Source organism: Suillus subaureus, assembly GCF_016647635.1.
Source record: "Suillus subaureus strain MN1 chromosome Unknown BJ212scaffold_3, whole genome shotgun sequence".
NCBI classification, from domain to species: Eukaryota; Fungi; Basidiomycota; class Agaricomycetes; order Boletales; family Suillaceae; genus Suillus; species Suillus subaureus.
The window spans coordinates 589,131-611,985 of record NW_024538559.1 but is presented as its reverse complement, the minus strand read 5'-3'; the positions used below and the strand labels follow the sequence as shown (position 1 = coordinate 611,985).

General features: G+C 47.6%; 8 protein-coding genes across 8 annotated transcripts; 4 read left to right on the top strand and 4 right to left on the bottom strand.

Annotated features, from left to right (window-relative positions):
* Positions 1–1,200: 1,200 nt before the first annotated feature.
* BJ212DRAFT_1295663 (uncharacterized protein) lies at positions 1,201–2,319 on the top strand (the record flags this gene model as incomplete). Its single annotated transcript, XM_041332334.1, has 5 exons — positions 1,201–1,237; positions 1,287–1,610; positions 1,851–1,909; positions 1,972–2,115; positions 2,143–2,319. The coding sequence occupies 5 exons, from the start codon at positions 1,201–1,203 to the stop codon at positions 2,317–2,319; spliced, it is 741 nt and encodes a 246-aa protein (XP_041198231.1).
* A 1,121-nt stretch (positions 2,320–3,440) lies between these two features.
* Positions 3,441–4,446, top strand: BJ212DRAFT_1295662 (uncharacterized protein; the record flags this gene model as incomplete). The annotated part of the gene is made up of 4 exons (XM_041332333.1): positions 3,441–3,588; positions 3,620–3,854; positions 3,946–4,067; positions 4,118–4,446. The coding sequence occupies 4 exons, from the start codon at positions 3,441–3,443 to the stop codon at positions 4,444–4,446; spliced, it is 834 nt and encodes a 277-aa protein (XP_041198230.1).
* A 2,347-nt stretch (positions 4,447–6,793) lies between these two features.
* BJ212DRAFT_1260897 (stretch-activated cation channel Mid1) lies at positions 6,794–8,269 on the bottom strand (the record flags this gene model as incomplete). Its single annotated transcript, XM_041330147.1, has 3 exons — positions 6,794–7,389; positions 7,440–7,856; positions 7,909–8,269. The coding sequence occupies 3 exons, from the start codon at positions 8,267–8,269 to the stop codon at positions 6,794–6,796; spliced, it is 1,374 nt and encodes a 457-aa protein (XP_041198229.1).
* A 2,751-nt stretch (positions 8,270–11,020) lies between these two features.
* Positions 11,021–11,877, bottom strand: BJ212DRAFT_1261005 (Alpha/Beta hydrolase protein; the record flags this gene model as incomplete). Its single annotated transcript, XM_041330154.1, has 3 exons — positions 11,021–11,254; positions 11,307–11,704; positions 11,757–11,877. 3 exons carry the CDS (start codon positions 11,875–11,877, stop codon positions 11,021–11,023), a joined length of 753 nt encoding a protein of 250 aa, XP_041198228.1.
* Positions 11,878–13,588: 1,711 nt separating this feature from the next.
* On the top strand, positions 13,589–14,399 carry BJ212DRAFT_1320706 (uncharacterized protein; the record flags this gene model as incomplete). The annotated part of the gene is made up of 2 exons (XM_041334391.1): positions 13,589–14,151; positions 14,357–14,399. A coding segment is annotated over exon 1 (448 nt), but the record flags the coding sequence as incomplete, so codon positions are not given.
* On the top strand, positions 14,109–16,880 carry BJ212DRAFT_1320699 (uncharacterized protein). Its single transcript, XM_041334390.1, has 8 exons — positions 14,109–14,453; positions 14,500–14,578; positions 14,635–14,753; positions 14,817–15,005; positions 15,054–15,636; positions 15,662–15,715; positions 15,770–16,337; positions 16,372–16,880. Exons 1-8 carry the CDS (start codon positions 14,280–14,282, stop codon positions 16,643–16,645), a joined length of 2,040 nt encoding a protein of 679 aa, XP_041198226.1. The 5' UTR covers positions 14,109–14,279; the 3' UTR covers positions 16,646–16,880.
* Positions 16,881–17,066: 186 nt separating this feature from the next.
* Positions 17,067–21,015, bottom strand: BJ212DRAFT_1444333 (Saccharopine dehydrogenase-domain-containing protein; the record flags this gene model as incomplete). Its single annotated transcript, XM_041337946.1, has 14 exons — positions 17,067–17,754; positions 17,811–17,980; positions 18,038–18,287; positions 18,433–18,543; positions 18,605–18,731; positions 18,829–19,291; positions 19,347–19,505; positions 19,564–19,680; positions 19,730–19,746; positions 19,799–19,896; positions 19,948–20,075; positions 20,147–20,220; positions 20,267–20,567; positions 20,740–21,015. 14 exons carry the CDS (start codon positions 21,013–21,015, stop codon positions 17,067–17,069), a joined length of 2,979 nt encoding a protein of 992 aa, XP_041198225.1.
* A 778-nt stretch (positions 21,016–21,793) lies between these two features.
* Positions 21,794–22,644, bottom strand: BJ212DRAFT_531830 (uncharacterized protein). The gene is made up of 4 exons (XM_041343420.1): positions 22,612–22,644; positions 22,167–22,550; positions 21,895–22,114; positions 21,794–21,838 (listed from the first exon to the last, which is right to left on the bottom strand). The coding sequence occupies exons 2-3, from the start codon at positions 22,325–22,327 to the stop codon at positions 21,934–21,936; spliced, it is 342 nt and encodes a 113-aa protein (XP_041198224.1). The 5' UTR covers positions 22,328–22,550; positions 22,612–22,644; the 3' UTR covers positions 21,794–21,838; positions 21,895–21,933.
* Positions 22,645–22,855: the final 211 nt, after the last annotated feature.

The window sequence follows — 22,855 nt, the reverse complement described above, 5'->3', positions numbered from 1 at the left end:
AAGACTACCAGGTCTATGAAATGTCATTGAACAGCCTGAAGAGCACAATCCATACCCTACTCAAACTCACTAACAGCAACATGTCCGCTACCCGTATCAACATGTCCATCGCAGCCATGGCATGTAACAACTTGTAAGGGGTACATGTTTGGAGGCCTTTCCATGTCTCATAACCTCATTTCACCATTGCAGATCTGTGTTTTCACTATGCAGGAGATTTGTCACTTCCAGTGTCATGATTGGCAGAAAGGCGCACTGCTGTTGAGAACAGCACCTACTTGTATGCTCAAAACTGGTTCGCCCATGATGGGGTCAAGCTCTGGGTTGGTTTCCAGTCTGCAGTCACTCCACAGACTATTACAGAAGCCTACACCATGAAAGATGAGTGAAAGACTTGTGTACTCTAAATTGGATAGCATACTTCAGCCTGCATGCCCCAAAAGTTATCATGTTACGTGATGTACCAGTGTCAGAGGTTTGTCAGAGGTGTGTATGTACTATATCTAACATATGACATGTGGCATGAATTGACAGACTCATGACTGAGATGACTCTAGAGCTTTCCTATATGCGTGAGTCAGGCTGTGAATTCAATCTATAAAATCGCTACAAACACATCGATGCAAGTTTCTGGCCCTCAGATAATGCAACAATGCAACAGTGCAGGTCCTTTGAACACCATTGCCTTGCAAGCCAGGAAAGGAGATTATGATTCTAGAAAGAGTTGAATACATGGTCAAGCCTCTCCCAGTTTTGACATGCATAGTTGAGTGTCAGAAGGTGATCTACTTTGCTCCTGTGCTATGTTTGGAAAACTTTAAGAGGGCTTCATAGCATGGATGATATCCTCCAGTCCACTACTGGTCACGCCCACGCCCAACATACGATGCACATGATTGATTCAGACTGCTTGGATCTGAGGTCCAGAGGAGTCATGCATACATGCCGACTCCTACCCAGAAACATCATAGACTAGCTTAGTAGTAGTACTGGTCCAGCCCTGAGGTGTCACCAGGATTCCATCACATGAGCGGCACAGGCATGCAAACCTGTAGGATCGTGGGATGAATAGTATCGAATTGCGCAAACAGCAGTCCATCTATCATGCCTTTGTCCCACAGTTATGCTTGATGTGTCATGAAGCTCAAAGGTTTGCGCTATATAATACTTCGCATACTTTGAACAAGCAACATAAGCATAATGGTCATGGCACAATCTACTTCTCGAGTTTGGTTGAGTCAGTTGGGATGCCATTCCTCACTGTGCAGTTCACTGAATGCTTATAGTTACTGGTTCTTCCAGTGGATTCAGCAGGGCGATGGTGGAAGAAGTCCTGCTTAATGGTGAAATTGCTGTCACAACTCTGCACAAGCCTTCTGTTCTTGATGATCTTGTTGCTAGATACCCACACACCCAGCTCTTAGTACTTCCACTGGACGTGACAAATGAGGCGCAGGTCAAATCTGCCTTTGTGCAGGCCAAGGACACCTTTGGACACGTTGATGTTGTGTATAACAATGTGGGGCAGATTTTTTATCAGGAGCTGGAGGGGGTACCAATGGGCCATGCCAGGGCGTTAATGGATGTCAATTTCTGGGGCGCTGGTAATGGTAAGCTTCAAGGCAGTCAGATTCTTTAGAGAAGTGAACCCAAGGGGAACTGGGGGGATACTCATGCAAGTATTGAGCATGGCAGCAACCACCGCAACGCCGCTAGTCAGGTTCTATGGCTCCACATGAGTGGGTTGATGCTGTCTGGTGAAGTGTTACTGAGGCATTTGGTGTTCGTAGGAAAGCAGGTAATGTTGCCTATAGCAGACTGTGCAACTCTGACTCACCACTGCTGTGTAGCCTTGGATTTGTTCACCGAAGTCCTGGCACAGGAGCTCCTTCCCACTTGGAAGATTTGGGTGAGTAACTGAGGAGTGACAGATAACAGTCACCGAGCACCAAGTACTGAGTGGTTATACAGATCGTGAATGTCCACCCAGGTTTGACATGTACACCTATTATATTAAGTGAGATGCTCGAGCCTCCAGTACTGTATGCATTGGAACCAACAGCTGCAACAACGAAGACGCATGCTGAGTGGGATACACTCATGGCAAGCAATGCAGTGAGTTGTGTTGAAGCTGTGACAAAGTGCATTTGGTTGGTGATGTGGATGGATGATGAGAACCTGCAGAAGGGTGTGCAAGAAGATATTCCAGGCCTTGTGAACATGCATACGGGCATAGACTCGCTGGGGTGTGTGCATGCAAAGATCGGACAACTGCAGAGCAAGCTGATGTGGAATACAAAGGTTCATTATGAGTACTAGTCTAAGTATGTCTTCAAAATGAACGGTTGGCTCCACAGAAGCAATTCACATGATTCCCATGTGTGAACTCCAACATGACAGTAATAAATATCAAAGATATTACCAGGCCCAGGAACATCTGCAAGTTATTTCCGGTGGTGAAGAAATTGTCATTTAGGGGGACTTGCGTGCATCTCTCACAAAGTCCAACTTCTAGCACTTGTATGTCATCTGGGTCAAACATTCTTAGCACTCAGCACTAGATGCAAGATTTGTCACAATGCATTAGGAGAAGATCACCCACCCATGTCGGGATTTTACAAGCCCCTACACTGATTTTAGAATGACAAGTCACTTGCCTGCACTACCAGGCACTCACTATGGCATCAAGTGTTTGATTGTCCATCCTGCAGCAACAGACACCCTTTGCATCAAATTGAGGTCCTTCTCATCGCAGCATATTCTGGTTCTCTGAATCCAAGTTTTGACATGGGTCACAGGTAAGGATGCATGCACATGGCTGGCCAATGATACTGTTATCGAAGGTGTTGTGAAAACACTTCTTTATGATCCATGGTCATGGTATTCATCACTGTATTGGATATATAATTGTGAGAAAATGAAATCCAAGTGTAGGCAATTTCCATGGTGGATGGTTCTGGATTATGTGGGGATTGTCTATAGGCTCAGTGTTATCAGTGAAGTTGGGCATTAACATCAATTGTTCTCAGGCAATGTCACGGAGAATTTTTCAGAGGTCTGATATCTTGCAGCGAGTTCAGGTAATCACTGTACAGATTTGCCTAGTAACCTGGCTGGAAGATTGTGAGAACACATACCAAAATGAATAAATGTCCTGCAAGCCTGAAATCGAGTACTACACAATCTCAATATACTACCTTGCCTTGACAATTATGCAGGGCCCTCTGCTCAATAAGTCTACCATTCTTCCATATTCTTTCAAGCCAAACCACCACTATCCATCATCTCTGCTAGTGGACCATCCACTGCTAGCACAGAGGGGACAAGTGAGCTTGCAGTCTTCTATCACCCACATCCAACAATATGGGTGTGCATGCCCAGTCCCCACTACTGCACTCAATCAGCCCTTGGGTATGAATGGTGTGGATTGCCAACCCACCATGGATATCCCAGTGGTCACTCAATATTCCATGAGTCTCCATAGTTGCTCAACATTGCATGACCTCATTCCAAACCATCCCGCTGTCTACCAATATCATTCAGGCATCAGTTATGGTCCACTTGATGCTCACATCACTCTCATATACAGTTAATTATAGCACAGTGAATGATCACTTAGCTTGTGTCATTCAATCCAACATTCTACTTGCCAACATGGAATCAGGGGAGCTAAAAGAAGGGATCAGCACAGATATAAACACCCATTGCGATGACAAGACTAGTGGGGGCGCTACTGCTGTGTGCCTTTCGTCCATGCTAGGCATCAAAGCTAACAACTTGGAGAACCAGTGGAACCACTTCATAGATCGCCAACATATTCCTCTTGATCTCCACATTGTCCAGAACAGCTGTCTGTACTTGCAGGTCCACATCTCAGAGTATCCTACCATAGCAATGCTGCGTTCTCTTTCGATGGATGTATTTGCTACTTGGCTGGACAACCAGGAAGGGAGACAGTCTGCTTCAGAGACATCAAGAAGCTGAGATGGGAGTGGGCAGTGCTGCAGATGATAAGATGCAGGCAAAAATTGAAGAAGCAGTCCACCATCTTCCAAAGGAGCATCAGTGTCCTCAAGGATATGCTTGGGTCAGGATTCAACTAGTTTCAAATGCACAGGTGGTGGACATAGCATTTCTTGGGAGGAATTAGTTGCATTGGGTGGCTCAAATGGTTTGAATGACCTGCTGCCCTCAGCAACTGATGGACAAGCTAAAGAAGAAGTTGAGGAGGAGCTGTATGCAACTGAGATACAACCAGTAACAGAGGTAGGCAGCACCGCAGATGATGGGATGCAGGCAAAGATTGAAGAAGCGGTCCATTATTTTCCACAGGAGGAATTGGGTGGATTGAGTCAGTCAGATGGCTCAAATGGTTTGAATGACCTGCCATCCTCAGCGACTGAAGGACTGGCCATAGAAGAAGCGAGGAGAGGGTGTATGTACTGAGTGAAATGCGGCCAGTGGCAGAAGATACAAGGGTGGACAGCGCCGCAAATGATAAGATGCAGGCAAAAATCGAAGAAGCAGTCCACCATCTTCCAAAGGAGCGTAAATGTTCTCAAGGATATGCTTGGGTCCAAAATTCAACTGGTTACAGGTGCACAGGAGGTTCACACAGCATTTCTTGGGGAGAATTGGATAAATTGGGTGGCTAGGACGACTAGGATGGTTGCCAAAAGCAAGCCATTCACCTCTATATCAATATTGTTTTACCCATTTCTTCCAACTGATCATGTCTGTACTCACTTCTTTGTTCTTCTCTTGTTCTCCTAGTTCCATCAACCAGTTGACCTCTGAAACATACTCATTTTCTTTACAAATGGACCTGTGTTGTCATTAAGAATAAGTTACAATTTGGACAGCCTTCATTGCATGATAGGCTGATAGCTTGACTGCAGGAGGCGACTTGTATACCACATGAGTTTGTCCTGCAGAAGAAATCTGCATGACTCTGATGTCCCTGTCCGATGTGTGCACAAGTTGGCAGTCAGCGCTTCAGCAGTCTGCAGCAGTGCCATGATGGCCAAGAAGGACCAAAGTACATCTGGTTGAAGTTGTAGCTTTGACTCTTCGAGCAAAGGGGGCAGGCATTGTATGAGTGCTTTAGCTGTGGATGTAGTGGATGGTCAATCCATTGATGAGGACAGCTGTAATCAATACTGGTTAGATCTATAAAGTAGGATGTGACAGGTGGGAATTGTCTCACTAGCTTGCATGGCTTTCACTTAGGAACACTTAGTTCAGTTAACTTAGCTAATTTCTTTTAGGAAATTTCGCATGGTTTTGTCATGTGTTTTCAAGGCACCAACTTAATACTGTTGCCCATTCATATTGGTCACAGGTTTTCAAGCTCCAACTCAATACTGTTGCCTGTTCAAGTGCAGCACATGTCAATAAATAATTGATGAAAAATTGAATGAGAGCACAGGGGAATGGGGGAATGGACCAAAGGTGTGAGCAGAGTGAGCATTTTTGGTCTGTTCCCCCATTCCCCTGTGCTCTCATTCAATTTTTCATCAATTATTTATTCCACATGCTAGGATGCAGCCGAGGCCAGGAAGCCAAAAAGGAGCGTGAAGCGCTCCGTTTGCTTCCTGTGCCGAAGGCACAACGGGTGTGAAGCTAGTACTAAGATAGCCTGACTTCGAAAATTTGTCATATCGAGAGTTGGTCTACACTTGGACGTTCACAAGATGTTTACCTTTGCAGGAGTCAATTGCATGTGGCTAGACCGTCTCCTTATGCTAGCGCGTCGCTATATAGACGCACTGGATCGATTATCGATTAAGCTGCACGCCAGTATTAAATTGATGTGTGAGGGTGATTGACAGTTCATGCGTGGGAAAAAAACAAAGGTGGGTCAACGCCGCTCTGTTCCTAAGAAATGTTCTTGTGCCGACAAGCCGATGTTTTCACACTCCGCCTGTCAATTGCGAAGATCACTCGTTCCAAACTCTCGTCTGAGGGGTAATTTCAAAATGGTAGATTTCGTGGTACGCGACGCACTCTGAGTCTGACATAGCTCGAACCAATGGAACTCACTCATAGCAGCATGGTAAGACACCTGAACTAAGATTTCAGGGTGCACTCATGGATGTCGCAAATGGCACCTGCAATCCCGATTTCATTGTACAGGTCGTGCGGCAGACTCTGAAAGACCGGAGCAAGGATCTGCATATCTCGCAGAAGCCGAAAACGATGTTCGACTCTTGCCGCGCATTGAGGAAGACATAAAACGAAAGTATTCGATGGCTCGCTATTATCATACAAGCGCAATAATGACCTCATCAATGCTATTGCCGGCGCTCTTTGGCTGCCCAGAGATGGGACAATGATCGAGCTGACTGCACGAATCAAGGAACATCTTGCAGGACATCTTGCAGGAAATCTTGACTGCCAGTCAGCCAAGGTTTGCGGGCCTTCTTGGGGCGATCTAATGAATGCCGCCACAGCGTCAGCAGCTTCAACTTACAGAATTTGCCACTAGAACTTCCTGCAACCTCCAGTTCCTCCTAGCCTGGGCACCCGCTATCACCACATTTTATACATCCGTCGTCTCCCGCTGGTTTCAGTGTTCTCGCACCACATTCACCATATTTTTCGCTCAACTCCCACATCCGGTGAGTCAAGGACTTCGAAGTTCATGTACCAATACCCGCCAGCACATCTACATACATTCCCTCAGTAATATTTTACACGGCATTAATGATTTGCATTCAGCACTATATATTTCTCACGTGCTGTAGCTCAGAGATTTACTTGGCGCCTTTGTCTCTGTCTGCGACACCGCAGTTCAACTAGGGTTACACCACACGTTTCCCCACCGATCTTGCGCCGCACCCGTACTCCCACCGCCAAGCACACCCTGTTCCCCGTCGTCGATAAATCCGACACCATAGCTCGATGCCGCATTAAACCGTGGAGTCGGGCACTTGATTCCCAAGAAATTTGGACATGCACGATCAGCAGCACTGCAAACTTCCAAACAAGGCAAAACCGTCTGGTATGAAAATGTAACATTGGGCAGGAAATGGTTGCGTGTGTTCGAGCCGCTCTGAGGCAGAGTCAATGCTGGCGTTGGGAATGATGGCGAAGAACCTGACGGGGGCTCGGCGCATCGCGGGAAGGATACGGAGCATAACCAAGTGCGGTATGCTTCCTGGCAGCTTTCACAGGTCTGCAAGGGAGAGTATAGGTCACGCCCGCATGGAAATGTGAGAAGCATGGTCGTGAAGTTGGTCATATACTGAAGAAGGGGATCCGATACGTTCTGTGGGAGATTTGAAGAGTCGTAGGATGATGCGGGGGATTGGGGGAAGGGAAGAGGAACAGCGTACGATGTAGATGGGCAAAATGGAAGGGAGTGCACGAGGGGGCAGGGGAATGACGCTGATACGGAGACATAAGTGAACGTATGCTGCACTAAGGAGAAAACGTACGAGATTTTGTAGTGAAATATATCGGTCCGCTCAATTTTACCTGGTCCTGGATAACATATGCAGTGTAGTTCGTGCTCGGTGTTAAGTCGTCAATAAGCCACTGAGACCTCCACCCGTGATTATTGCGCAGCCAGAGATCGTTGCTTACTACCAAGCCTGAGGAGGAAGTAGAGTTGATGCTACACGCTGTCTGCATGCCAGATGCAAGACCAGAGGAAGTAGGCGCAATGACGAGAGAGAATGCGGGAGGTGATGATGGCGGTGAAGGAGTTGAAAGGTTGGCAGGAGGAAGTGTGTAGTTGGGATACATGGACGGCAAGGATTCGATGGGTGAGATTGGAGGCGAAAATATCAGAGCCTGAGTATTGGTAGTGTCTCCGAGGAACGGGAGTGCAGGAATTAGTTCATGCACAAGAGCTACTGGCAGCATGAATAACTATTGAATTCAGTGTTTATTCGGTGCACATACCTCCTGTCGATGCGGCAACTTGGAATGAGGTCTGACCGACATTTTGTACAACTAATGATCCACCTTGTTGTACAGTGCCAGTCCAGTTCCCGAATCCGCTATGCAATGGAATTTCAAAAACATCGGTGGTACTTGTAGACGCGGTGTTGTTATTCACCAAAAATACTGGAGATGTCGTTCCGGTCGAGCAAATGGCGACGGATACCGTCAGCTGCTGAGCCTGTGGAAGAGAAAATGTGGGATCACTAGACAGAGAGGCTCCGGAAAAGGAATACAAGGTATTGAGAATAAGTGACTCTTGTGCACTAATGGCCAGTATTGCATGTATAAGATAACAAAGAGACCATGGAAGTGTTCGCATCTATGAAGTCCGTCAACGTCGCGACAGTCAGCTGCTGAGCGCTGTGTGACTTGGCTCGGACCAATGTCGGGTAAGTTGAAGTGGCTGCGCTTGGCAGCTGCAACCATTCCTAGAACAGCCATGCTCAAACTTCTCAAACTTCAATTATCACAGCCCATTACCTGCCAGATCTCTTCGAAGTTTGGGGTCTTTCAAGATACAAAATTGAGCAGTGGACTGGCTGCGGAACTTATGGTATATTTCGGTTTTTCTCATTCTCACGTTCAGTATCTTCAGGTCAGTCTTGGTCCTGAAATTTCAATCGTAGAAAGGTTTCGCTGAAAACCGAGCGCGGCGTTGCACACACACAGAATGAATGTCTCAGTGTAATCTTCTTGATGGATCTGTTCTGTGGCATCCCTCAAACATACTAGTGCAACCTTCCGAACACGGTCTGTGACCCTACCTTGTCGATTTTGGTCTCACCATTCTAGCATTTGTAATCCCAAGACTAGGGTCTACACAAACGTAAAACATACCAACATATGGCATCATGCAGGGAGTGATGTTCTTCGTGAGTGTAAATTCACATCGACGTCTAGCAATTCATGCCGTTTTTCTCTTGGTCCATGCCCTCGTGTTCTGCTGTTCAGGAATCAGGCTGCAATCGTCGCGACGACATCGTGCCGTTCGCCCGGACTCTGATCTATCTCGTGCATAGCGCCACTTCAAGACCGTGCTATCCTTTTAGGTACAATGAGGAACCCCATTACTCGGTGTTGGCAAACATCTTACAGGAGGAGGATGATCCATATGCTACCGTCGCTATACGCTTCGACGCCTCACTTCATATTACTCTGGAAGTATGATCTTTTTGGTTAAAACTCACCTACGATTGTCTGATAATTAATGCCTTTCTTTCAGAGGTGTGATATATCGACATCTATTTCTCCCTTTCCACTGATCAGCATGTTGATAATAATAGTTCACCTCTTCCTCGCTAACCCAATCGGAACAGCCTCCTCTTGTCAATCTCGACGGAATCTCATAACATTTTTAATCTCGAAGATGTTCCGAAACCATCTCGGACTACATTTGGGTCCTTCCGAAGCGACACCAGCTGTCTTTTTCATTTCCGCTTCTTCTAATGTAGACTAAGAAACTATCATCTACAAAGGTAACTCGTTACAGGCGGATCTGCACTCCGTTTCCGCGATGAATAGTCCATAGGGGTCCTCTTGTCACTACTGGTTGTTCAATTAGCGTGAGTAGTTTGACGTCCATCGACTTACAGTGAGACTGTAACCTGACGGTGGTGAGCACTGTCCTCGCGTTCTGATGATTTCAAATGGTATCTCCATTTTTTTCTGGAGCAGGCGCGAGTGCTGACAAAAACACAGGTTCAACCTTTTACCGCACAGAAAATTTCTCCTAAGAACGATTCTTGCCAGTACTTAAAGCGTAACTCAGTTGCCCTGGCATGAAACGCGGCAGACTGACACAATCCTGTTAATGTTCAAACTTAAACCAAGATGTCACAATCCAGAAGCTTGCAGATGAGTTCTTCTTACGTACCATAAGATATCGACGAACAGCTTAGCCCTAATCCGTGATTTCGAAGACGACCTGAAGCCCGGCGTTCCTACAACACCCGTCCTTCTCGAATCCGTCCGCAAGACACAAGGTCATACTGACAACTTGTCACACGCTTGTTATGTTTGCTTTCATCGAAAGTTCATACATCACGGGAAGCTGCCTATTTACCGCGGCTTCTGGTGTGGGTGCTTGATAAACACTCGTACAAACAAGGGTTTTTGCTGAAATCTCATTTGCAGTCGTTGTTTGTTATCTGGTACTTCTTGATGATGCGTGCCTAGCTTCTCAAATGTCGGATGAATTTCTGGTCTTGACCATAAAGCTTGCCAAATATTAATGCCATGGAAACATTTCTAGGTAATATTAATATTATAGCGGGCATTCCGGCGAGGCTTGTACAGGCTTGGTTTGGGGCAGAGCAGTGGAACGGGCACGGACCTAGCGGGAGGCTGCGGCTCTATCTATTGAGGACCACACCGCGGGACTACGCACTACGAGCCAGGACTCCTGCTACTGTGCCAGGACCCTGGCACACCCGAGGGCCTGCGCCAGACCACCCGGTTACAGCAGGTGTGGGCCAGTGGAGTGGGTCAGCGGCAGAGTGAGAGTTAGAGGTGGCAGGGGGGTCACGATCGACGTACATAGATACGGTACAAACCAGTCCTAGTCATCGATAGCAGCTTGGTTCTCCTTTTCCTTTTCTCTCTCTCTCTCTCGCAGTTCCAGCCAGTCCAATATACAGAGCGTTAATATAGAATAAATTTATGTTGAACCTATCGTAAATCAGGATTGTAATCGCGCTGCTGGGTATGAGTAACAGTGATACCGCACGCAGCATGAAGCCCCAAGCTTAAGCTTCACATAATGTGTCCTGTATATTGCTCGCGAGGGACACTGACTTGGGGACATCACTGCCACGAGAACTAGTACTGTACCGCCCCTCACCAAATCACGAGTGAATGAACAGCCACGGCATGTTGAATCTTGATGCACTTTAGTATCCCCCCATCACTCTTCAAAGATCGTCAAAGTACAACGCATGTGCAGTTCAACAACCGAGCTTGAAGGGTTCTCAAACATACAGTATATCACACAGGGCGTCACCTCAACGTTATGTGAATACAAGCAGTGAATAACTATGTACACCGCAAAAAACCTATTTCTTCCTCGTCCAGCTCATAGGTTTGCCCTTGGCAGCGGAATTGCATCCATGATAGTATCCGGACACTCGTATTGAATCCAGTGACCGATACCGGTAAGAGCTCTAACATTCAATCTCTCCACGTCACGAGGGATGTGTTCCAAATTACAAATACCAACGCCGAACTTCGGGTCTGACACAAGCACGGTGATCTTCAGGTGAGCGGGGATTTTTTTGAGCAGGCCACTAAAAGACCATGGGCTGTTTTGCTATTCGAGGCCTAGTCAGCAATGCTTCACATTCCGATAGTTGTAAGGATACCCGGAAAACCTCGACAGCCGTGCGATCGCACATGGAGAATCCCAGCGTTCTTAACGTGCAGTCACGGTGTGACCAAGCAGGATTTTTAGCCATGTGCACGCTGACGGGCTTAATATTCTCGGTTTCCTTGAGAAATATATTTAAGTTCATCTTGTTCTGCTCCTCTGTAAACTCGAGGCCAGGATCGAGGAGTATGATGGTGGTTTCTTTCTTTTTGGGTAAGAATGGCAAGAGAGATACTGCCACTGCACCACCAAAAGAATGTCCAATAATTACGTCGTAAAACGTGTCCATGACGAAATATGGTCGGAGGTCCTCTGCAAAGGCGGATATACGGTAGTCGGTATTGCCCTGCCTCCATGCATGCGCAAGGAGATTCGGTGCTACAACAAAGAATCCTGATTAATCTGTCAACAAGGAAGAACATCACTAAAGTATGTCGAGCTTGACCTTCTGCCACCAATAGCTGAGCAAGACCCTCCCAAGAATTCGATGACATAGTAATGCCATGAATGAGCAAAGCCCGTCTAGTAGCGGTGGGAGAACCCCACTGGGTCGCTGAAATGGTCATTTGTGCACGCTAATATCAGATTTTGGGAGCGGAGAAAGATGTAGGAATGAAGTTCGGAACTCAGTGTCCATTTTAAAGGCTGAGGGGGCACCTAGGTCTGCAAATGGGATAGGTAGAGCATGGGGAAGATGTGATAATAGTACAAGGCTTTTGACAAGCCCATAAGACAATGAAGACTAGCTTACAGAACCAAATCTTACGTTTATCGATCATTGATTAGTGAACTTCCAAAGACGTCATAGAATCTCCGCTTACTCAGTGAATCGGGGCGCCAACCGTATCTGTAAAGGTGGGCTCATACGGCGAGATAATTGCGCGTGGTGAGAAAACAGGTCGGGGATGTGACGTGTCAACCTAAATGCAAAAATCGAACGGAGAGGACTGTAGAAAACCGCCATCAGTGACTTTAGATAAAACTTGATAGAGCTGCGTAATACACGTCGAATCGCTGTGAAGCAGTCCGGCGATGCGACCGCACGGTTGAGCTGCTTTGATTCTTTCATTACTTGCCAATAATCCTTTAATGATCTAGTATCACAAAGACGGCGGTGAGAATGTGCAAATTGACACCCCTCCAGAACGAAGACTGACATGACTTACAAGGTACTGTAGAGATACGCACCTAAGTTCGTCACACCGTCACACGCCTAGCGAATCGAACCTATTTTGTGTGACAGTCACACCAATTTTGAGGCCGTCGAACCTAAACTGTGACACACGGTAAAAACATGAAAAAAAGTCTGACCTTGTACTGAGTGTTTGCCATGTGTCTGCGCTTGCTACAGCCCCCAGCCTCAACTTCCTTAGACCTATTCACTGTAGATTGAAGCTCTGTGTCATCCACTGGCAGGCTCTGCCTAACGGTCATCGAACCTAAGCACAGCGTGTCACACGTCACACGCCCCCTGCGAACCTTCGAACCTAACGTTCATTTGGTCACACCTCAATAGGGCCGAACCTAAGTGCGTATCTCTACAGTACGTCGACCTCAGCATTAGCAGTAGATTGTATGGTCCAATGCATGGTATGCCTAGTGGGTTATTTATACTCTCATGGAATTGGATGCCACGTAGCGCTGAGAAGCTGACCGCAATTTACGCTTCACAGGACTGACTTGGCAAGGGTGCACCATTGGATAACACAGGAAGTTCATTTCGGTTTCGAAGAAGCTAGGTGTGCTGGCACTGCCAGGGCAGTGCATGGTGACACCTACCAGGATTTGATTTTGTTAGTAGCACCGCGGGTGACCTAGACTCATTCAAGGCTCAAGTCGCATAATTAGATCTCCGTGTTGATTTCACATTGCTCACTCCTTCGGAAGATAAAGATACAACTTGAACCGTACTAACTCTTGTTAGTAACAAGTAAGATTAATTTGTTTGTATATTATAGGATCTCGTAAGTTACATAGTTCTACAGGTTCTACCTATAGGAAACTGCCCAGCCATATGCAATGCCAGTCCATGCGAGAAAATTTCGATATCAAGCAGGTATGCTGTAACTACTGTTTCCAAACGTGGGCGCATCGTAAGTGCTATACGTAGAGTTTGCGGCCTCTCTCGGGCTTATTCAAGTTACCAATCTTTTGGAGTTGCGGTCGACAGAATGTAGATATATTTAGATACTACAGTGCGGTCCAGAATATTGATGACTAATAAGTATGGGCGGGGAGTTATAAGGCTTGGGTTGGGTTAGTTCCTGCCTGCCTTCCTTTGTGACCTCAGCTTCACTGAATGGTACCGACCCCGCTTAATATTTCTCCTCGTTCCCCCCGTCTTCTAGTGACTTCATTCTCACTTCTATCGCAATATGTGCCCAGTATCACTCGTAAACTCTTCGGTTCCACGCCCGATGGTGGCAGTCCTTCAGCACTGCACGCCTATGCAAAGCGTGCGGCTGCAAGCACTCACGGACCCGAGTTCATCGTCTTCGCGTGTCTCATTCCTGTCCTCGTCCTCCTATCAGGTGTATTTGCCGGTCTGACTCTAGGTTACATGAGCTTGGACGAGACCCAGCTTAATGTGTTGAGTATGAGCGGCACTCCGTTCGTTAGAGTTATTTGTATTCATCTGCTGTCTTCCCTGATTGTCCGTTTTACAGTCAACAAAAACGTTATGCTGAGAAGATCATGCCTATCAGGAAAAATGGCCATTTACTGTTGGTCACACTGCTTCTTGCTAATATGATCGTCAACGAGACCCTACCTGTCATCTCTGACCCCATTCTCGGTGGCGGAGTGCAGAGTGTAGTCGTCAGTACCGTCCTAATTGTCATGTGAGTTCATTCTTGCGGCTCAGTTTCTCAAATATTTTGGCGAGTCGTTTAGTGCTTTTGATCCGTCATTCTTGACGTGTCCTCTTCTGATCCGCAAAAGGACCGGCCAGGTGATAAATCAGTCATCGATGTTACCTAGCATCTTTTCGCTTCCCTACATTCTGACGTTTTCATTTAAATATTGCTCACCCAAAATTGCTTCTAGCTTCTCGGAAATTATTCCACAATCGTTGTGCACCCGACATGGTCTTTACTTTGGCGCTCAAATGGCAGGCTTCACTCGAGGCCTAATCTATCTTCTTGTACGTCATCGCATGTCTTTTGGGGATGTAAACCAATTTATAGTAGGGCGTCTTTGCATGGCCTATTGCCAAACTTTTGGAGTTAGTACTCGGTCCCCATCATGGAATTATGTACCGTAGAGGAGGTAGAAGCCCATATTTCACATCCATAATTCTACTGACGGTTTTCTTCTCTGCTCAGAACTCAAAGAGCTCATTGCGTTGCATTCGTCGATGTCTTCCCTTGGTGGTGATCTCAAGACTGATACGGTCACGATTATCGGCGCCACACTTGACCTACAAGAGAAAGTGGTGAAGCAGGTTAGTTGTCGGACTAGCGTACGTTTTCAGACATATCGGCTTATGTGTCTGCACTGGCTATAGGCGATGACTCCCATTGAGAATGTTTTCATGTTATCGATTGACTCGAAACTCGACTACGCGCTTATGAAGAAGATCTGCCTTACTGGACACAGCCGTGTCCCTGTGTATGAAGAGGTCGAGATCCCTGCCGATGCATCAGATCGCATGTTGAAGGTTAAGAAGATAATCGGCATTCTGCTCGTTAAACACGTGAGCTTATTCCTCGTGCTCGTCTTATCTTTTCTGATTTATTTCTAGTGTCTTCTTCTTGATCCGAAGGATGCGGTTCCTTTGCGCAGGATTCCGCTGAACAAGGTCCCTTTCGTACCAAATAACGAGTCTCTTCTCGGCATTCTGGACAGATTTCAAGAGGGTCATTCACACATGGCTATAGTGTCTCGCTTTAGCGTCGAGAAAGCTGCTTCAGTCAAGAAGGTCGCCAAGCGTTCCCTCACGCAACGCCTGCGGGAACGCGTTGGCATGGGTGACTCCAGTGACGAGGATGAGGATGGTAAAGAGAAGGATAACATTAAGAACAAAGATGAAGGAAAGGCATCGCAAGAGATATCCTGTGCTGATGAACTGGACGCTGATGGTCAATCCACACTACGCGGAGACGACAAAGATTCAGCCATTCATATACCCCAGCGAGCTGTCCGGACCGGCCGTGGGCGAGGACGACCCTCGCAACGCGGCAGAGTAAGGCGTGACATAGAAATGGGTATTATTAAAGAGCAGGCGGCCCAAAATGATACCAGCAAAGAAAAGAAACTCCGTGTACCTCGCTCGGCGTCTGCGCTGGAGCAAAGCATCCCTGATGACGCTGTTCTGACGAAAGAAGGTGCCGAGGACTTTTTACAGGTCAGTTGATCCTGCAATAATGCCACTCGGCATTATTACGCTGGAAGATGTCCTCGAAGGTACGTGCTTTCGACCGCTTCTCATGACCGGCGCGTCCTTTAACTTTCGTGTAGAACTTATTGGTGAAGAAATCTATGACGAATTCGATCAGGACGGTGCCGGTGGCACTATCTCGTCTTACGTCCCAACAGAGCACCCACCTCTTTTAGAGCTCTATGGGAAATCCTTACCTGACCTACACTCTACAGCCGCACAGCCTACCGAGGCGGTCAAGCCTGCTCCCACCGGTCCAGTCCTGCGTCCTCTGTCGCTGAAGTCGTTCGGCTTCCTCCGTTCTAGCAGTGAGCCCCCGACACCTCGTGAGACGGACGAAGTTTCTACAGCACAACCTGTCTCGAAGACTTCGGCATTATCTCCCATCAGCGATGGTATCAAGGAGCAGGTTGCACCTGAGACGGTTATTCCGGCCATCCAGACCCTAGAAGCCTTGGCAACGATGGATGAGCCGCAAGACATGCTTCGGCCCGCAAAGACAACTAAAGGTGCATCCACTTCAGCTAAGGGTTCTCTTTCGGCAAGTAGCTTCACCTTGAAGAAGAGATCTACCTCTGTTGCTGGGATCGCCGCTTCTGTTCCCGATTCTGTCAGCGCCCCTGGTACACGATCCTCGTCACCAGCACCGTCTTTGGAAGCTATCCTATTTGAGAGAAAACAGTCGTCTCACTATCGCTAAGGAGTCGGGGATGAGTACGCCCCCCGTTCCCGTGCCGAGTGATTTGCGCTCCCCCACCTTGCAACGTGTCCCTACGGTCAGCATCAAGGCAGGGAAGTTCAAGAGCAGTCCCTTGACGGGTGGAGAGCGTGGCCGAATTGTTGTCGCCGAACAAGTCATGCAAGATACGATGAACGCTGCTGACAAGGAACGGATACTGGATGAGGGTGACGACGTTGCTCATGACAAGAAGGAGGACGATAGCGGTTATTTATAACAACAGCTACTGGCGTTGCCTCGCCACTAGTAATTTCTTGTATCCTTCTGCAGATTGTAGGCGAAGAACGATGTGTAAGATTGTCGTGGTAGTTTTCTCTTAGTTACTTACGTTTGTGCTAGTTCGTGTTTCGTGTATACCTCCGTTCCTTTTCTCTTTACCCCGATTCGACGTAGATAAGTTTTTCCGTCTCGGAAGAAGCAAACTCATCAATGAATAATCGTCTGTGCCCCTTGCGAATGTCCCCAATTTCCCTCCAAAAAATGATGCCAAGTATTTCGGCGATTCCTTGCTGTCATCAGCCTGCAGTTAAAACGGAGGGCAAGCCTAACCCGCAGTTACATTCAAGTTGATGGTGGAACTATGTATCAATTATACGGATTGGTATAGTGGTATTAGTATCCTTCGAGTCTCGGAGTGTTCAAAGGGCTACCCCGCGTGCCCTCAGCCCTTCTGTCAACACCCTGTCCATTCCTGGGCCTTTGCTGACAGACTCCTTCATCTCAAGCCCAGCTCCCTGCAATCCATCAAGCACAGCACTATACAAACTCCTATCCGTAGGCCCATGCACACCACGCATCTGAACGCCGCCATACAGAACCTCGAGCGCAGCGAAAGCGACAGGCAGCCCAACACACCGCGCCATCGCAGACGCCTCAGAGTTTCCATACGCCACCAAACGCGACGTGTGAATTTCCGTGGCGGAATCTATAGATGAGAGCGACGGCTGAGCGACAATTTCGTGCGACAGCACGACCATGTCGCGTTCCCCGGGGTTGTATCTGAGTTTGTGGGCAAGGACCGAGGTGAAAAGTTCGATCGGTGCTTGTGGTTTGAGTGATATTACTGAGAGAATGTTGCATGGAACGCCCTCCGGCGCAAGGCCCAGCCAGTCCAGAGCACTGAGAGCACTTTCCGCACGTTCGATAGTCATGACGGTGGAAAGAGCTGACAAAAACGAACGGCAATCATTTCCGATCTGCTCTCCAATTCGCTTCTCCAGGGACATCCGTGCGAGGTCACGCCAATCACGTAGCTGAATGGAGGTTTTTGTGTCAAGTAGCCCCATGACCTCGAAGGCATGCATCAAATCAGAAAACCCAGGGTACCTGACATGTGACAGTCAACCTTAAAAGATAATGATCTAGCGCTCAACGCCACCTACCTGAGAGTCCCACGAAGAACAGTCTGCAAATTCTCAAGCTTACCAAGTCCATACGTCTCCGCGTACGGGAGGCTATCTCGATTTGCAAGGCCCTCAAGCTTCAGGACATGAGAAATTGGGATATCGGGGAAGTATTCCTGCAGAAGATTCTCTCCAGATATTTCCATCTCCTATATGCCACAATAATTAAACCTTCCTGTGCGTGTTTCATGCCATTATCGACGCACCTTCCCATTGAGCTTGAATCTCGCTCCATTGAGTGCAGCGTTGAGCACACCCCTCGGGCTCCAGCTGAACTTGTACCCAAGGGGGACATCTGCGCAATCAGGGGCAGGTAAACCACCACAGAATGACGTGAACGAGATCACATGCTTTTTATCTCGCTTAAGTTGCGCAAGCAGTGATAATGCAGAGCAGTGATCGATCCCTGGGTCGAGACCAATCTCGTTTAGCAAAAGCACATCTGCTGATTGAGCCCTGTGTTCCGTAATGCGTTCCAGATCGAGTGATCGTTCCATGGCACCAATATCGGAATGTTCCATAGGCAACCGGGAGAATATGAGAAATGGCACAAAGTAAACGGCATCAGCGCAGACGATAACGAACGTTCATGTGTACTGACCGTTCATGTAAGGCACGCATGGCAGGCGAGATGTATGACGCTGTCACGAGGTGCTTACGGTGTTGAATGCACAGCTCTGCGATGGCAGGGTGAAAAGGAACTGGTAGCAAGCTAATTTCAAGATGATCATTACTCAGATGGCGTAAATTGTAGGTGGGAGGACGTCACGCACCTAATAACAACATCGGCATTTTGAATCAACCTTGTCATCTCTGCAACATCGTGCACGTCCAAATACGCCGCTTTCGCGTTCGAGTATTTGCGTGTCAAAGCCTCCGTTTCTGAGCGCACGTTGCCGGCTATCAGCGACATTCGTTAAATCACGCGATATAAATGTCCGGAAATTAAGGTATACATTAATCCAAAGTCCATGATATGTGCAAAACAACAACTAACCAACAATAATCTCCACGTCAGACCTCTTGCAGATCTCTTGCACAGCAGGGCCTGCAACCATTCCAGAGCCAAGCATGAGCACGCGCTTCTTCCTCAGGGTTGTCTCAGCTACTCCTGCCTTGCTCGCTATCTCTGCGGTTTGGCTCGCTTGCCACTTCTCAACAGGCGCCGCCAACTTACGATGCTTGCCCTGCAGCTCGCCATTCCGAGTAACTGTTGCAACGTTCAGGGCCTCGAGATGTTCGCGAGAGCCAGGTTGACCATGGTATTCGTCAATCAGGGCGCGTAAATATGGCATTAAAACCCCACAAAAATGCTGAGAAGCATCGAGAGGAAGACTTGAGGGAAGGATATCAACAGACATGATAGTCACGCTCGGAAGATGAGAAGGTAGAGAGAATGGTCGGTGCTTGAAGAAGGGGTCTGAGAGGGTCGATGCACGGGGTAGGAACTCAAGACCTCCCTGTAAGACGGTATGAATGATCAACACATCCCCCGACATTAAATAATCGTCGTACCTCAACGTCACAACTGATGTCGCCGATTGTTCCAAAACGTGCTCGCCCTACTTCGGTTGCACGAGTGAGAGCAGTGGTTAGTTGTTTGTTCGTCATAAGTCGCGGGAAAGACGGGAGCCAGCCAACGCCATTCAGGAAGAGCGTGAGGTATGGTGCAACCTACCGAGAGGACAATATGAGAAAAAATACCAAACCATTACCTGATGGAGAAGCTTGCCTTGGTATCGAAGTCCGAGTGGTACATGGCTGGGTTCTTGTAATAATCATCACGGGAATATTGACCACCGTCGGAACGAGTGAGGTAGTCTTTAGGGAGCGCGTGTACGAGGTATATCTACCAAAATGTTAATGATCTTACTACCATACGGAGCAAAAAAGAACACCTTATGAAGGTCAGTATCTAGTTGAGTGTAACTTGAGCTTGCATCCAGACAGAGAAAGATAATCAATACCTGGATTACTGACGAGTCCAGACAGGTCCTTCACGGCCACGTTCACAATTGGGAGCTCGTCTAGAATGGATAGACATCCTTGTGTCACTTTCCCGCTTCTATCAACGCGAGTCGTCAATAAATTCTGTGGATCACGAACAAGCACGTACCCTGTAAGCCCGATGACGAACGGTCCTAATGCCTTAGGCGTCCCATTGTCTATAATGTCCTGGCCAATGCTTCGGAGTGCAGAGCGTAGCGATGGGATCGATGGATGTGTGTGTGGACGAGGCGTGTGCTACAGCGGCGATTAAGGTTAGGGTTAATGATGCTAGGGTTAGAGTTACACGACACAGTGGAAGCACTCACAAGGAAAGGAGAAGCAACTCCAAGTTCAAGATGTGCATGAGCAAGTGCAGACAAAGACTCGAGGACACCAGCAACTATTTAATGGTGAGCCATTGCTGATAGCTTCGAGCCGCTGCTTACCTCCTGCGAACCACCCAAAACCAACTGTTCGTTTGCCGTCCTCACCTACAAGGAGTTCATAATCAATCAACCGGGGCAACAATGGATTCTCTTGTGGACCAAGGAAGCGAGAGAGCAACTCCATATTGTAGGGCTGACCCTTCGTGGTATGAGAAAACATCAGATGGGTGCGGGGTATGGAAGGACCTGAGCGCAAACCCGGCGCAGAAACAGGAGACGTAACCAACTCATTGAGTGGTGTCTCCTTAATTCCTACCACAATATGCGCAGGTTCCAGTGTCGGGTGTAATTTGGCGCCAGCCTGAAATAGAACATAGTCAGTCATCACCCACTTCGGGAAATATCGGGAAAGGGAACATGTGAATGTACAGCAGAACTGCCAGTGACCGATAGTCATAGTAGTGGTTCCTTGAGAGTCAGGTGGAAGATATCATAGGGACTTGAGGAAGGAGGTACGAGTGGTGACATTTTACCTTGATAAATTGGTCAACGGGGAACACTCGACGATCGCAGTCCTGAATGAGAACGTTGACGTCGAGGTGCTGAACGAATTGGGCAACTTCGTCAGGCGTGATGGGGCAGCGACGCTCCCATATCCTCGATGGATCTTCTCGTCGTATGCCCACTGTGACCTTTGCATGTTCAGGCGACACTGTAACAAGTGTCCTGCGAGATGGCAGAGAGTAAGCGCGCTTGGCAAGTGGCCTAGGCAGATACTGGGGCGAGCGCCGGAGGCTCGCGATGGTCATAGCGTCAGTGAGTAAGATGGAACGCTGTGCGCTCGGCGAGGAAGATGGATAACTTGAAGAAGGACAACGAGCGAGATAAGGAAACGGAAAAAATATGAATCGACCTATGGACATAGTCCAGGGTTTCTAAGATCCGCCCGAGCAAGCGTCTCGGATTCCGGTCGTAATTGAGGGACGTTTGACTCCACAATCCTCAAGTATTGATGATCGGAAAACTCATCAACCTCAGAGAATCCCGTTGTCATCGTAGAATCTACCATGTTCATATCAGGCCTGTCAGGCGTAGTATGCGTTGCATTTCACTGTATTGTAACGGATCAGTTCGAGGGGACCTATGAGTATGTTGAAGATGGTATTAAGCGCGGAAGTCTATAGACGCCCGTTCTATTGTCACGGTAATTTTAACAGCCACCAGGCTACCCGGGTTACAGTTACCCGGTAACCTTGACCCTAATCTAATTTGACCCTAAAACACAGACTGCTACCGACCCTCCCAGGGCTGTACCTTGTATCTAATAGTATTTGAGATCACACAACACAGTCGCGGCGCTCCAGGATAACTGACAGATAGGCTCATCATTGTAGAAGGTCTTTGATTTGTGTATATAATGTATAGCGTCGATAGAGCAGTTAAAAGGAAAGTCGTAGGGTAGATGGCACGCCCCATATGTTGGCCGAGGATTACGGAGGTCATAAGTCTATGTAGATATCATATCCGATGTCTGCCAGGACAAGATATCACCGTATTGTAGGTATCGTAGGAAGCTCTGTTAAGTTGTAGCCAAGTTGTTCCCGTTCGCGGATGGACTTCCTAGCATTGAGCCTGACCACCGATATAGCGCCTTAGTGAGCTTCGCGTACAGAAACGATCTCACTCACACCGTCATCATCGAGTTCATATAGGCTATGACGAGGGTTTTAGTGTATCCGCAGCGCAAAGGAAACGTACTGACATTTCGCTATCACCGCTCCAGGTGCAGCGGTGTAGAACTGTCCCATAAGACCATCTTGAAACATATACTGAAACAGTCTTGATCCCTCGTCTCGCAAGCATGGACGACAACCACTTACCACTACAGCCACAGTGATTGCTAAAATGCTAGGAAACACATGAAATAGAATATACAACAGGTGTGGAGGATTGCACATACCACGAAAATAAGCCCATGTTGATAAAAACCCACATCATATCACTGACATAATTTCTTGACTTTCTCCTTTCATCACAGAATCCCGCATGAGTCGGACAACAAGCAAAGCAGAGACCACACACCGAATATTGCCCGTTCGTGCTGGTCGCATGAACAACCATATGGACCCTGTGATGACAGAATCACATAATGCGCTTGCAAATGTCGATATTGGCCCCCACTGATTCGAGGTATGGATTCGTTAGGGTTTTTAAAAACTATACTATGACTGGCCAGACCTTCATACTGAATAAGACTTCAGGGCTTCTCGTGTATAATCTTTGACGCCTAAGTGAGGGACCGTACAAGCTCAATGATCAAGCACTCACGCTAAACCACAGAGGACTAGAAACCAAGACGACAACATATCAGAACAGTGGCACCAGAATTAAAAGATAAATGTAACTCATGCCGCAAACTATAGTGTTCAAAGTCAGGGAGGTTACATGGCCGATCGAAAGAACTGACCGAACGACGCAATAATGAGCACGCACTGATGGTCTGTGTCATCATGATGGCTCTACGAAAGAAATGATGAAAACGTGATCTCACAATTATCCCTGTGATCCAGTGATTGTTGCCCGTGACTAAAAGAATACATTGAGACCCTTACTCTCGCACTGCGATCCTGAAGGACTCACTTATCCACA

What these genes read in the sequence shown, in the direction of transcription:
- BJ212DRAFT_1320699 (XM_041334390.1), top strand. Translation starts at nt 14,280, where the DNA reads ATGTTACCTAGCATCTTTTCGCTTCCCTACATTCTGACGTTTTCATTT. An exon ending in GAGGCCTAATCTATCTTCTT is followed by an intron (nt 14,454 to 14,499) that starts GTACGTCATCGC and finishes AATTTATAGTAG; the next exon opens with GGCGTCTTTGCATGGCCTAT. An exon ending in GCTGGAAGATGTCCTCGAAG is followed by an intron (nt 15,716 to 15,769) that starts GTACGTGCTTTC and finishes ACTTTCGTGTAG; the next exon opens with AACTTATTGGTGAAGAAATC.
- BJ212DRAFT_531830 (XM_041343420.1), bottom strand. Translation starts at nt 22,327, where the DNA reads ATGGTTGTTCATGCGACCAGCACGAACGGGCAATATTCGGTGTGTGGT. An exon ending in AACATGGGCTTATTTTCGTG is followed by an intron (nt 22,115 to 22,166) that starts GTATGTGCAATC and finishes TGTGTTTCCTAG; the next exon opens with CATTTTAGCAATCACTGTGG.